This window comes from Plecotus auritus (genome assembly GCF_963455305.1).
Source record: "Plecotus auritus genome assembly, chromosome: 2".
Classification (NCBI taxonomy): Eukaryota; Metazoa; Chordata; class Mammalia; order Chiroptera; family Vespertilionidae; genus Plecotus; species Plecotus auritus.
Window position 1 is genome coordinate 23,739,416 of NC_137771.1, and position 15,049 is coordinate 23,754,464.

The window sequence follows — 15,049 nt, forward strand, 5'->3', positions numbered from 1 at the left end:
AGACAGGGCCTGCGGCTGCTTCAGCGGGTGGGGGAGTGTCCCCACCCCAACCCCGCCCCGCCCCACTTACGCCACTGCGCGGTAATGCTGCGCCTCTACCGAAGCCTTTCCTCCGGGATGCAGGGCGACGGGTGACCGCCAGGGGCCGCTGCCTCGGGTCCCCGGTGCCCCCGCCTCTCTCCATTGGCCTTTGTTGCCTTCGGAGCGCCCCGCTTGACTCGTTCCCGTCCGCCCCCTGGGCCTGGCGGTCGCGCCTGCGCACTGGCAACTGGCCGGGCGCTCACTGGGGGAGCTGCTGCAGGCTCCGCGGCGGCGGCGGCAACGGAGGCTGCGGGGGTGGCGGTGCGAGCGGCCGGGCTTGGGGGGGGGAGCCGAGCCCGGCCCGGAAATCCTAGCAGCTAGAGCGCGGGGTACCTAGGCCCCTCACACTGGATTCCACAGTCTCTGGGCCGCCTGACCACCGCACGGGTATATGGGATGGAAGCGGGACCCTCGGGAGCAGGTAAGGGTCCGCGGGAGGGGGGAACGGTGCGTGCTCCAAAGGACCAGGGGACTCCCCCCTGAGGAGCTGGATTTCCGAGTGAGGAAAGGTTTCCTGAGTGAAGAGAGGGACTCTTATGGGATGGGGGCCCAGTTTGAAGGGGGCTGTGTGTAGTTCCGGGAGAAACCTTGTGAAGAGGGTTCTGAGATGGGGGCCGTTTATCAAAGGCGGCTCTATGCACTCCTGGAGGTGGGAAGTAATCTGGGAGAAGGGCCTGAACACACGTAAAGACTCCCGGAGATGCCTGGAGGCCTACGGAGAGTCCCGGCAGGTGGCAGGAGGCGGACTCCAGGTGTCCTGGAGAGGAGGAGGGCCATACAGATGGGCCCTAGCTGTAGCATGCCGGGGTGGGGGTTCAGCCAGTCTGGGCTGGGCTAGTGTCCCTTGGGAGAAGGCGCCAGACCTGGACTGTGAGCTCCGCCCAGCCGGGCCTGACGCGGGGGCGAGGGTCAGGGGGCGGTGGGTGGGGATCCCGCCCCAGGATTCCCCCTCACCCCCCGCGAGTCCCGGGAGCCTGAGCACAGGCACTCGAGCATGCGCAGAGGTGGCCGCTAGAAGGGGCTGCCCTAGGTAGTGGGGGCGTGGCTGCCCAAATTACCCCCACTCTCCATCCCGCGTGGTTTGGCTTGGGAAAAGGAGCGCGCTGATGGGGTGCATTCTCTCTAAGGTTATGCTGGCTGGGCGCAAATAGAAATGATCCCCTTCCCCATCTTCGGGGTTCTTACACTTGGCTCAGAAAACACTCAGTCACAATTTGCCAAGAGTGGGTTGAGGGAAACTGCTAAAGTGCCTTGCCTTATTTTGCCACTTGGATGAGGAAAGACTTGGACCGATTCAATGGCGGGTTTTCACTAAAGATAGGTCTTAGGAAAGGTGTTTGTTACTGAAGGATGAAGGCCAGGGCCAGGTTTACCTGGAAGAGGTTGTCCGCCTGGTTTGCACGTTTCTGGTTCAATACTGTAGACCCGAGGTTGCCAAGCTAGCCTTTTGTCACAAATAAGTTGTTTGGGGGATGGACCAGGTGATAGCCTTAATTTCTCCTTGTTCATGAGCAATCAGGAATAAAGGAGATGAGAATAGAGGAGAAACTGAAGCTGGGCTTTTCCAAGAAGACTGGAGTCCCCAGGACAGGTTGTGGGTTGGTGGCACTTTGGTGGAAGGAGCAGCCTAGACCTGGAAATCCTTTAGGTTATATCTCACGTCTTCCTTCCATTCGATCTGGAATGGTAATAGGATTTTCATTTGGGACATGAATTTTATTTCTGGTGGAAGAATCTTTTTCTTTTATACTAGATCTAATCTCAAGGGAATAGCTTTTACCAACTCATTCAAGTCATTCATTCAATGATCTGTAAGTACTTTCCCCCAAGCAAAAATAATCTTATAAAGTCTGTATAGGTCTTAAGGTGAAGTGCAGCGAGCAACAGACTTCAGAAAATTACTTCCTCCTTCTCTCAAGCCCATCTCTTCATTCCAGGAACTCTCTTGGTTTTCTAGGCTGGAGACTATTTGCAACAACCTGTGGACTAGAGTAAGAGTAGGTCACAGAGGTTCAGATAGATTGCCAGGAGCTGACACCCATACCAGACTGCTAATGGTTTTATTCTGATGAATTCCGAATGGGCGCTAGAGTGATGAAAAAACGGACTTGTTTGATACGAGAAATAAGCTTTTAGGAAAGGGACTAGAGCTTGGTATCTGGAGTTGGCTGTAGCCTAGTGCCGTGGTCGGCAAACTGCGGCTCGCGAGCCACATGCGGCTCTTTGGCCCTTAGAGTGTGGCTCTTCCACAAAATACCACGGCCTGGGCGAGTCTATTTTGAAGTGGCGTTAGAAGTTGTTTAAGTTTAAAAAATTTGGCTCTCAAAAGAAATTTCAATCATTGTACTGTTGATATTTGGCTCTGTTGACTAATGAGTTTGCCGACCACTGGCCTAGTGGGACAGGCTTTGCCTCATTAGAGGGTGTAATTGAAATTCATTCTGGAAGCTGTGAATGGAGGTACCTCATTACTCCCCTTTGCTAAGCCCTGTCAACTCTCATGGAAGTTGGAGGATACAATACTCAAAACTGAAGTATTGTTGTTGGCTTCACTGGGCTTATGTTCAAGTGTTCCTTCTGTGCTCAGGTGTGTTCCAAGCACATAAACTGGACTGATTTATCTGTGGAACCAGCAAGTGTTTAGGCCCTGACACAAAGTATATGTTTATTAATTAAATTGAATCACATTCCAGTGTGACAAAAACTGTTAAGCACATAGTTGGATACTTAATACAGGTACTCTTGTGTATACGCATGTGTGGACAAATTCTTTTTGGAGAGATTGGCCTCTTAGTATTTGCTTCCTGATAGCTAACCTAGCCTTGAATTTGTCTTTTGAATAGGCAGTCTGCTTCTTGGGAGGTTGTGGGCCTCTGAACTGCAGGGAAGGAATCCCTGAGCCAAGCCTTTCAGCTCTGTTACTTTTTCTTCTCAGGGCTGGTTGGGGATGGGGGAGGGGGAGTGTCCTTTTCACAGCCCCTCCCTCCTTGCTTTTGTCTGCAAGGAAGGACCCCACCCCTTTCCCCCAAGGCCCAAGCTTTGTCCTCTCTGCTGGGGCCCTCATCTGCATCACAAAGTGGCCGTCTGTCCCTGTCTGGGTCTGAAGGGAAGTGTCTCCCTTTCTCAGACTAAAAGCTGGGGGCAGGGTGGGGTAAGAGGGGGGGTGAGGAGTGGACTTTCTACAGCTGTGAGGCTTGCAGGGGGATGGGATAGGAGAGAGCTTACTCCTTCTTTCTGCCTTCCCTAGTTTGGGGATGAGGGAGAGCTTGGGAGCTTTCCTGTTTTCCCAAAGCCTCTTGGAGTAGAGGGTGCCTGGTGCCTAAGGCTGTCTAGTCTGTAGTCCTATTTCTGGGGACAAGAAGGCTTTGAGGCTAGAGTGTTTATCCCATCCCCCATCAGTTCTACCTAGCCCAGCTCTAGGGATGTCTTTTTTTCAGGGCTCCAAACGGTTATTCCACCTGGGGGAGACTAAGGAGGTGAATGGAAAGTAAGAACTTGGGGAGGGGAAGGGTGTCTTATACCGGATACATCTACAAGGGTACACATTTGTCCTGTGCAGGATTTATAATTGTTTCTGAGCAATTTGCAAGTGTTCGTGTGTTTGTGTGTTGTGTGTGTTCTTTGTGGTGAGTCTGCAGATCAGTTTGTTCATTCATTTAATATCTATATATTGAACACCTCCTGTGTGCCAGGCTTTCACGCAGGAGATTCAGCAGTGACCAGGGCAGATGGTCCCTGCCTTTGAAGAACTTACAGTCTAGGGTAGTGAGGGGTATGTGTGTAAAGATTTTGTCTAGGTCTAAGTGAGTGTTTGGATGTGCATGACTAGAATGTGTCACAGTATGTGTGTGTGTCTGTCTATGCCTTGTATGTAATTTCTGTTCACCTCTTTTTGAGGTAGGTGGCCAGGTGCTAGTAGTTAGCTTTCACTTCCCCATGTAGCTGAGTCCTAAAGGCCTTTTGCCCCCAGGCTGGGCCTGCATTTCCAGTCTGCATTGTGTGGCTGGGCTTGACAGGTGGTTAGAAGGAGACAGCAGTTTAACTCTGGGAAGCATGCCCCTCCCTTGAATGGTTCTGACCTCTTCCTGACCCCCCAGATGAGGATATGCCCTGCCCCCCTCCTACCCCCCCCAAAAAAAAAAACAAAACAAAACACACACCTATAGACCGACTGAAAGCAGAGCTCTGGTGATGGGAGGTTCTGGGCTGGCTTATTCATCTCATCTCCCACCTGAGCTGGTCCTCTACCAGCCAGGACAATAGTAACTCTAGACAAAGGCTTCTCTTAGGCTGTTTTTCCCTCCCTTCCCCCTCAAGCTAGAAAATAAGACTAGAGGCTGCAATCATGCTTGTGGCCAGAGAGGAGAAAGTAGTGGCCTTTCCCTAGCCCTTTCCCCAGGGCCCTATCTGTCTTGAAATTGATCCCTCCTGCAACTGTCTGGGCTCTCTATATGGAAGGAGCTGTGAACCGTGGAGACAATCTTGTATTCTCCTTCCCAGAGCCAGTATCTCTCCCTTCTTCAGCATTCTAATAGCTGCTTCTCTTTCCCAAGTCCTCTACTCTAGCTTCAGTCTCCTATATGCAGCCTGTCTTCATTCCCTAGCTTTTTCTTCTTTGGAACTTTTTTCTTCATTGTTCCCCAGTTGCAGCCTTGCTTCTTACCCAAGCTCCTAACTCTAGCCTTCCTTCCTTCCTTGGCTCCCAATTCAGGCCTTTTTCTGCTAACCTCTGGTTTAGTCTGGTTTCTTGCCCAGCTCCCAACTTCAGCCTCTCTCCTTTCCTTAGTTTCCAAACTCTATCCTTTAGCCCTTTCTCCTTTTCTGTCTCCAGCCTTAGCCATTTAGTTGCCTTAATCTTTTCTCAAACAAACACTGCCCCAACCCCCAACCTGGCCTTTTTAAAAATTTTCCTCCTGCCTACAGAGGAGCGTTAAGATGATGCTGTTTTGTGTTTGGGGTGGTGATGAATGAAGTGAGCACTTGCTACAGAGAATAGGGCATTCTTGGTCTGTTAGATACCTGGTGGAGGCATGTGTATTAATCTCATAGAAGGAAGGATTTTGTTACCGGGAGCCAGATTTATCCCCTCTACTTAAAATGCAATAGGAACTTATTACATATTCACTTGAATTTAATATAGACAAGGGTAGTTTTCCTAATTGGAGAGAACTTTAAAAAAAAAATTAGCCTGGGAATTCTGAGCCCATGGAAACCCTCAGTTGACTTGGGTAGGCAGGAAAGGAGCTCCCCTTGCACTCTCCTGCTCCTGCTCTAGGGAACCTTGTGCCTTCTCTGATAGGAGTGTAAGGAGTTGACCAGACTTAACCCTTACCAGCTTTTTTGTCTTGTAGCTGCAGGTGCATACCTGCCCCCTCTGCAGCAGGTGTTCCAGGCACCTCGAAGGCCTGGCATTGGCACAGTGGGGAAACCAATCAAGCTCCTGGCCAATTACTTTGAGGTGGACATCCCTAAGATTGACGTCTACCACTACGAGGTGGATATCAAACCAGATAAGTGTCCTCGAAGAGTCAACCGGTAAGTGATGCACATCTAAGACACCAAATACAGGAGTCTTTACTTTTCTGAGTCTCAGAACCTCGAAAGAAGATCCAGAGATGTAAACAAACAAACAAACTACTAGAGGATGATATTACCAAATTCAACACGAAAGCTTTTGAGAAGGAGATTCCAAGTAAAGAAAATATCATTGCATTTGGCTATTAGGACTTAATTAGTACCCTTTGTCAGAGCGGTTTTATTAAAGTAGTTGGGCTAGTAATCTAATTATAATGAATTAAGGAATATGTGAAAGGTAATGTGGTAGGGATGATGAGACCAGAAAACTTTCCCCAGATAGTTTAGCAGTGAAACATGGGGAGACAGGGAATATGTTGGCTAGAGTGGATTATAGGGGTCAAGTACAGTGCCTAGCTTACTACATTTCAATATTTGTTGAAATGAATGAATGAAAAGTTTTTAAGAATGAGACATGGATATGTTTATAAACCGAAGAGAAGGAGCTAGTGGAGGAGAGGTTAAAGGTACATGACAGAGAGGGGATGAATGAGTGGGATGCCCTTGCTGAGGCAGGAGGACATTATAGGATACATAGTTGGAGGGATTATCCTTAGAGAGAAGAAGCAATATTTTTTTAAATTATATTTTATTAATATTTGAAAATTATATACATACAATGTAAATAAATTTAAAATATTACAAAAAGAATAGCAGTGAAAGATTTCTCTTGTTGTCCTCATCTCCAGTGTCCTAGTCCTTTTCCCCAGAGGCATTTATTGTTACCATTTTTTGAGTATGATTGTTACCATTCTTCAGTATGCTTGCATATATTTTTGTTTATATATGCAAGCATATTTGTATATAGAACATATACATATGTATAGAATATAGAATCCTATATACCTTGTTCTACACCTTGTTTTTTTCCTACTAAACAATATATTTTGGAAAATAATACATATCAGTACATGCATATCTGCCTCATTCTTTTGCTCAATAGGTATTTCATTGAATGTGATGTTATTATAACTTACTTAGTAACTCTGTTGAACATTTAGGTTGAGTAAACTTTTGCTACAAAAATGAAACTATTGAATATTATTAAATATATATACATTTTTCACTCAAGTATGAGCATGTGTATAGGATAAATTCCTAGGAGTGGATTTGCTGGCATAGACCATTTAAAAATTCTGAGATAATGCTAGTTTTTTTAAAGTAAGCTGTACCAATATTTACTTCCTTTGACAAGGAATTAAGAGTGCCTCTTGCCCTGACCGGTTTGGCTCAGTGGATAGAGCGTCGGCCTGCGGACTGAAGGGTCCCAGGTTCGATTCCAGTCAAGGGCATGTACCTTGGTTGCGGGCACATCCCCAATAGGGGGTGTGCAGGAGGCAGCTGATCGATGTTTCTCTCTCGTCGATGTTTCTAACTCTCTATCATCCCTCTCCCTTCCTCTCTGTAAAAAATCAATAAAATATATATTAAAAAAAAAAAAAAAAAAAAAAGAGTGTTGGCCTGCGGACTGAAGGGTCCCAGGTTCGATTCCAATTAGGGCACATGCCCAAATTGCAGGTTCAATCCCTAGTGGGGGACATGCAGGAGGCAGCCAATCAATTATTCTCTCTTATCATTGATGTTTCTCTCCCTCTCCCTTCCTCTCTGAAATCAATTTTTTAAAAAAAGTGCCTCTTCCCAATATCTGCACCAATCTAATATATTGTATTTTTTATCTTTGACATTTTGATAAGTAGAAATTATACTTGAATTTAATTTTTATTACTTTTCTATTTTTTATTATAGAAATTTTTTTATATTGATTTTTTACAGAGAGGAAGGGAGAGGGATAGAGAGTTAGAAACATTGATGAGAGAGAAACCTCGATCAGCTGCCTCCTGCACACCCGCTACTGGGGATGTGCCCGCAACCAAGATACATGCCCTTGACCGGAATCGAATCCGGGACCCTTGAGTCCGCAGGCTGACGCTCTATCCACTGAGCCAAACCGGTTTCGGCCTGGCTTCTTTTTTTTAATGAGTTAACGTCTATTAACAATAACATAAATTTCAGGTTTACAACTTTGTAATTTGGTGTTTGTATACGCTATTGGGTGCTCACCACCAAAAGCCTAGTTTCCATCCATCACCATATGTTTGATCTCTTTATCCATTTCACTCTTCTCCCAACCCCTTCTCTCTGGTAACTACCAATATGTTGTCTGAATCTATGAATTTGGTTTTGTTTGTTCATTTGTTACTTTTTGATTTATGTTCTATGTATGAGTGAAATCATACGGTTTTATCTTTTTTCTTCTGACTTATTTCACTTAGCATAATACTCTCAGGATCCCTCCATATTCTCGCAAATGGCAATATTTCATCTTTTTATGGTTGAGTAGTATTCCATTGCATGTCTATATCTATATACATCACACCTCCTTTATATATTCATTCATTGATAGACACTAACTGGTTTTTTAAAATCTTGGCTGCTGTAAATAATGCTGCAGTATACATAAGGTACATAGATTTTTTAAATTAGTTTTCATATTTTTGGATAAATACCCAGAAGAGGAATTGCTGGATTATATGGTAGTTCTTAATTTTTTGAGAAACCTCCATAATTTAGTGGCTGTATCAATTTACAGTTCCCTTTTCTGTACATCTTGCCAATACTTGCTATTATTTCCTTTTTGATAATAGCCATTCTAACAGGTATGTGGTAATTGATGTCCCATGATTTTGATTTGCATTCCCCTAATAATTATTGATGTTGAACATTTTTTCATGTGCCTATTGGTCATCTGTGTGTTTTCCTTTGAAACATGTCTATTCAGATCCTCTGTCCATCTTTAAATTCAGTTGTTTGTTTTTTTGTTGTTGAGTTTTATAAATTCTTTATATATTTTGGATGTTAACCCCTTATTGGAAACATCATTTGTAAATATCTACTCCCATTTAGTTGGTTTCTTTTTTATTTTGTTGATGGTTTCCTTTGCTGTGCTGAAGCTTTTTAGTTTGATAAAGTCCAATTTGTTTATTTTTGTTTTTGTTTCTCTTGCCTTTGAAGTGAAAAAGACCACTAAGACCAATGTCCAGAAGCTTAGTGCCTATATTTTCTTGATGTATTTTATTGTTTCAGGTTGTAAATTCAAGTCTTTGATCTGTTTTAGTTAATTTTTGTGTACAGTGTAAGATAATTGTCCAGTTTCATTCTTTTGCATAATAATATCCAGTTTTCTCAACACCATTTATTGAAGAGACTTTGTCCATTGTATATTCTTGGCTCCTTTGTTGTAAATTAGTTGTTCATTGTATGTGGGGGCTTATTTCTGGGCTCTCAATTCTGTTCCATTGATGTGTGTCTGTTTTTCTATATTTTGGTCTCATGAGTAAAGCTGAACATATTTTTCAGATGTTTAAAAATTATATATGGAAGGATATTTCAAATCTGAGGAAAGAAAATGAAGAGTCTTGAATATATAAATATGATTGTATGCCTGGGAACTTGGTGGAGGGAACTTTGCATACTATGGTTTACTATAATTGTTCAGACTTTTAAAGTTGCCTTTTTTAAAAATCTTTATTGTTGGGAATATTACAGATGTCTCTCCCTTACTCCCTCTATTGCCCTCCTCCACCCGGATCCCGCTGCTCCTAGGCCTTCACTACCCCATTGTCTGTGTCCATGGTTAATGCATATATACATATAAATTCTTTGGTTAATCTCCTCCCACCCCGCCTCTCCCCACTTCCCTCTGAGATTTGTCATTCTGTTCCATGTTTCCATGCCTCTGGTTCTATTTTATTCATCAGTTTATTTTGTTCATTAGATTCCTGTTTGTTTATTTTGATTTTTTTAGATTCAATTTTTGATAAATATGTATTTATTGCCATTTTACTATTCATATTTTTTTTTTTATCTTTTCTTCTTCTTAAAGAAGACCCTTCAATATTTCATGTAATACTGGTTTGGTGGTGATTAACTCCTTTACCTTTTTCTTGTTGGTGAAATTCTTTATCTGACCTTCAGTTCTTTTTTAAATACATTTTTATTAATTTCAGAGAGGAAGGGAGGGGGGAGAGAGAGAAACATCAGTGATGAGAGAGAATCATTTGGCTGCCTCCTGCACACCCCTACTGGGGATTGAGCCTGCAACCTGGGTATTGACTAGAATCGAACCCAGGACCCTTCGGTCTACAGGCTGATGCTCTATCCACTGAGCCAAACCAGCTAGGGCATGACCTTCAATTCTTGATAGCTTTGCTGGATAGAGTACCCTTAGTTGTAGGTCCTTGCTTTTTATCATTTTCAGTATCAATGTGGGAAATTTCTTCTTTAATTCTTTAGATGTAGGGCTTCCATTAGGCCAGATTTCAGGTGGTTTTGAATGATGGTGGTTCTGTATTTTAGTTGTAATCTTGATGTTGTGGGAGGATGCGAGTACCTCGTTTACCTATGCCACCATCTTCTAGGGTTGCTTTTTGTTAGGAGATAGAAATAGGTTCTAGTGTTAGGAGGTAGTTGAGAAGTTTTGACATAGTCTGTGAGGAATGGAAGTGATCAGGACATGAAAAAGATTGTTGGGTAGCACTGAAGCTTAACTGGTTACAGTTGCTCCCAATATACATTTTGAGTGTTTTTATCCAGTACTATTCAAAAGGTTTGGTTTAGAAAGTGAAGATGTCAAATGGTTGGATGGATTGGGATTTTGAAGGATAGATGGATACTCTGGTATCTAAGTGGCAGAGTATAGAAAGTGAAATCTAGAAAGAGATGACAATAGGTGGTGGAACCTAGGGGCTTCAGAGATGGAGGAGATGGGGTTCTTCTTCCAAAGTTTATTCCTATCCCAATTTAGATCTCTTTCCCACCCATATTTTTTTATTATCAGTTTGGGAATTGGAGGAGCCTCAATTCTATTCCTGATTCTGGATAGACCCTAAGATAAAGCCTTTCTCCCCTTACTTAGCCTCCCTCTCTGTTCAGAAGGCATTCACTCTTTTAGGTCCTTTAGGACCTTAGTGATGTGAAGACCAGAAGCATCACCTGGGAGCATGTTAGAAATGTAGAATTTTAGGCTTTGCTCTAGACCTACTGAGTTAGAATCTGCATTTTAATCAGAATCTGCATTTTAATAAGATCTCCAGATGATTCATATGAACATTGAAGTTTGAGAAAGCACAGTGACAGAGCAGATGAGATTAAAGCTGCTAGGCCCTGGCTGGGTGGCTCAGTTGGTTGGAGCATCGTCCCATACACCAAAATGTTGGGGTTTGATTCCTGGTCAGGGCACATACCTAGGTTGTGGGTTTGATCCCTGGTCGTGGAGCATGTGGGAGGTGGTCGACTGATGTTTCTCTCTCACATAGATGTTTCTCCCTCCCTCCCTCCCTCCCCCCCTCCCTCCCTCCCTCCCTCCCCTTGTGTGAGAATGGAAAAAGAAAAGAGTAGCTGCTAGGAGAGAATGTAATAGATGGGACATTCCCTGAACTTTTAATTACTTCTAAAAGCTTGAAGTGGTAGTCTCTCAGCTTCCACAGGCTGTTTCTCTCCCCCACAGGGAAGTGGTGGAATACATGGTCCAGCATTTCAAGCCTCAGATCTTTGGTGATCGCAAGCCCGTGTATGATGGAAAGAAGAACATTTACACTGTCACAGCACTGCCCATTGGCAATGAACGGGTAAGGTGGGAGTCAGACTAGACCTGTGTAACGGGGTCTGGGGTGGGGCAGAGCTCATGTAAGCCTGTTTCCAGTCTGGCAGTCCAGAGATCCCTTTCATTCTTTTGTTCTGAGAAAGTGTGTTCTAGGGCAGTGGTTGGCAAACTCATTAGTCAACAGAGCCAAATATCAATAGTACAACGATTGAAATTTCTTTTGTGAGCCAAATATTTTAAACTTAAACTTCTTCTAACGCCACTTCTTCAAAATAGACTCGCCCAGGCCGTGGTATTTTGTGGAAGAGCCACACTCAAGGGGCCAAAGAGCCGCATGTGGCTCGCGAGCCGCAGTTTGCTGACCACGGTTCTAGGGTGAGGGATGGATAGGTGCTGATGTTTGTTTCGCCTACTATATGTCTATCCCTGTTCTAGGCATATTGAGAGTAGACTTAAAATAGATCTGGACCTTAAGGACTTTCTGCTAGGTGTGGTTGAAAGAGACAGAAGCACTGAACCAAGGAGAATGAGCCAAGGTGGCTGGAGACTAAGTAGCTGCATTTACTGTGAAGTTTTCCTTGTGAGCTCCTATCAGCTCAAGGGAAAGATTCTTAGCAAATTCATGGGTTGGGAGACAGTTGGGGCAGGGCAGGGAATGTTGGACTATGAGAAAGCATTGATAGTCCTTCCCCCCTTTCTCTCTGTTGAAGGTTGACTTTGAGGTGACAATCCCCGGGGAAGGGAAGGATCGAATATTCAAGGTCTCCATCAAGTGGCTAGCCATTGTGAGCTGGCGCATGCTGCATGAGGCCCTGGTCAGTGGCCAGATCCCTGTTCCCCTGGAGTCTGTGCAAGCCCTTGATGTGGCCATGAGACACCTGGCATCCATGAGGTACTGGGTATAGTTAGTATCTAGGCTACTAGTGGTGTCAGAACTGCTATGGGGGGCGGAGGGGAATGAGCACATTAATGTCCTACAGTGTTTTATTCAAAAAAAAAATTCTTTGAAACCGTATCATATGCCAAGCGTGTATATACACTTAGGTGGGTTAAATCATTGGTCCTGTCCCTTTTAGATATCTTTGAGCTGCACCCCATCTGTCCCTGTGGGGCAGAGAAAGGGTAGAGACTTCACAAGGTCAGTTACACAACTAGTAAAGGATCAGAGCTGGAATTAAAGCCCTGGTGTCCTGCCTTCCAGGCCAGGGCTCCTCCGTGCCCAGGATGCCTCACAGGGTGGGGGCCTGTGCCCGAGGGACCAGTTCTCTGCCTGTCCCTGCCAGGTACACCCCTGTGGGCCGCTCCTTCTTCTCACCGCCTGAGGGCTACTACCACCCGCTGGGGGGTGGGCGCGAGGTCTGGTTCGGCTTTCACCAGTCTGTGCGCCCTGCCATGTGGAAGATGATGCTCAACATTGATGGTGAGTGGGGAGAGCTATGGAGCCAGGGGTACCCTGAGTCCATTGATCACACTCCCAGCCTCATCCCTCCCAGCTCTGCAACCACACTCCTACGGCCCTGGTACCCCTCCCCCATCCCATAACCCATAAGGAAGAGGGTGTAAAGAGCAGTACTTCCATTTATTATGGAAGACAGAACCTGAGCTGAGCTATACCTACTCTGTCCCCACAGTCTCAGCCACTGCCTTCTACAAGGCACAGCCGGTGATTGAGTTCATGTGTGAGGTGCTGGACATCAGGAACATAGATGAGCAGCCCAAGCCGCTCACGGACTCTCAGCGTGTGCGCTTTACCAAGGAGATCAAGGGTGAGGACCCAGGCAGGAAGGGAAGAGAAACAGCCTTACTTTCTCTTTAACCCTAAAAGAAAATCCCCTGGGGATATGTTCAGGGGAGAGGCCAAGCCTGGGAACATGAGCAACCCATTTCAACCCTGACAAGCAGTGTGTATATTCTAGGCCTGAAAGTAGAAGTGACCCACTGTGGACAGATGAAGAGGAAATACCGTGTGTGTAATGTTACACGCCGCCCTGCCAGCCATCAGACGTAAGTTGACAGGGCTGCTAAGCCATACCATTAGTGGAAGAGGGCAGATATTTCAACACACTCCCTTAACTCCCTCCCGTCCCACCACTGACCTTGTGAATAAGTCTTGGACTGGTTTGAATAAGCTGTGGGTATTCGTCACCCCTCTCCCAACCTTCCCAGGTCCATTGATACTCTCCCTACCATTTGTGCCTTCTTGGTCTCCACCTTTTCTCCGTGGGCCTTTACCATAGATCAGGCATCTTCCTTTGACTCCTCTATCAGTTTGTAAATGTTAGCATCTCTTTCAACTTATATTTCCTCCTGAAAAAGAAAGCTCCTGGACTAGACCTTGGGAAAGCTCTCACTGATTTCATCTACCTTCTTGACCTCAGACTATACTGGACTATGAGCACCTACTGTGTGTCAGGCTTTATGCCCAACATTAGAAATACAGATGAGTAAGGTCAGGTCCTGTTGGTTGTGGAACTTGCCGCTCAAATCTTTGGCTTCTGTTTTGGAACCCTGTATTGCCTGCTTTCCCAAGAATGGCAGTACTCTAAAGAGACTGGATTAGGGATAAAGCCAAGTCTGGGGCTTTCATGGTTGTAGGTCTGGAGAGGTGGGAATCAGTCCTGAGCTCTTGACACCTCCTTTCTTTCCTCCAAACAGGTTTCCTTTGCAGCTGGAGAGTGGACAAACTGTGGAGTGCACAGTGGCACAGTATTTCAAGCAGAAATATAACCTTCAGCTCAAGTATCCCCACCTGCCCTGCTTGCAAGTTGGCCAGGAACAAAAGCATACCTACCTGCCCCTAGAGGTGAGGCTGCCAAGTAATGGTTGGGCAGGGAAACAAGCATTGTATCTGCACACTGATCATCAGAGATCTGCTTTCTATTTGTAATCTCTCATCTTCATTTTGAAGTTTGGGAAATTGACATTCTGAGAGATATGAGGTCATGCTGTGAAATATAGGCCTCATTCTTACCTGCTAAATTGTTTTCTTATTTCCAGTCCTGCTCTCATGTGTTTTTAGGGCTGCCAGGCAGAGGTGAAAGCTGTATTTACTGTCTAATAAGTGATTAGTTTGTTCAGGACAGAGATTTCAAATATCCACATTCATGTCCTCTTAATTTCTCTTTCCCTGTCTTCCAAAGTTCAGGATGTGAAAAAACCTAGAGATACAAGTGTACCTTATTTTATAGAAAATGAAGAAGAATGTTACCTACTAGTATAACATGAATCCTATTTTCCTAATGATCAATGTGTTCTTTTTAAAAAAGTTTTAGACCAAGATTTGTTATATTTTTATGTTTCAATAGGTGTTTAAAATCCTGCAATTAAAGACAGTAGTAATATTTCTTAAGTTATAGAATACAAATATAGATCTATTGGGCTGCATTTGGTTAGATAGACACCAGACAAAATGTCTAATGAGAAACTACTGCTGACTGCTTCATTGTCTAGTCCATTGCTACTCAAAGTGTGGTCAGTGGACCAACAACATGGGTACCATCCAGGAGCTCATTTGAAATACAGATTCCCAGGTTCCACCAGACCTATTGAATCAGAATCTGTCTTTTAACAGAATCCAAAGAGGATTCATATGAACATTTAAGTTGGAGAAGCACTACTAGGCTATTGTCTTAGTTTGTTCAGCAGCAGGAGTCAAATAGGACCAAAACTCAAGCCTTCTGTGAGCTTCTGGGATTTCAGAGCTAACTAGAGAGAATTGGGCTGAAGAGAGAAGAGATCACAAAACCCAAGAACTTTGACTTAGTTAATAATTGCTGATGCACAGAAAGTGGG

At 44.6% G+C, this 15,049-nt stretch overlaps 1 protein-coding gene across 3 annotated transcripts in view; it reads left to right on the plus strand.

Annotated features, from left to right (window-relative positions):
• Positions 1 to 260: 260 nt before the first annotated feature.
• The window catches only part of LOC308240364 (protein argonaute-1), a 46,222-nt gene continuing 31,433 nt past the window's right edge, over positions 261 to 15,049 (plus strand). For 2 of the 3 annotated variants that reach the window (XR_013959799.1, XM_080653264.1), the window contains exons 1-8: positions 261 to 502; positions 5,433 to 5,616; positions 11,162 to 11,282; positions 11,968 to 12,149; positions 12,541 to 12,677; positions 12,889 to 13,023; positions 13,174 to 13,261; positions 13,913 to 14,060. Coding sequence is in view for 2 of the 3 variants with exons in the window: in XM_080653264.1 (XP_080509390.1) it covers positions 478 to 502; positions 5,433 to 5,616; positions 11,162 to 11,282; positions 11,968 to 12,149; positions 12,541 to 12,677; positions 12,889 to 13,023; positions 13,174 to 13,261; positions 13,913 to 14,060 (1,020 nt within the window). In the remaining variant the exon portion in view is untranslated. Of the gene's footprint in view, positions 503 to 5,432; positions 5,617 to 11,161; positions 11,283 to 11,967; positions 12,150 to 12,458; positions 12,678 to 12,888; positions 13,024 to 13,173; positions 13,262 to 13,912; positions 14,061 to 15,049 lie in introns of those variants that run through there. The other variant, XM_080653265.1, reaches the window with a different exon arrangement.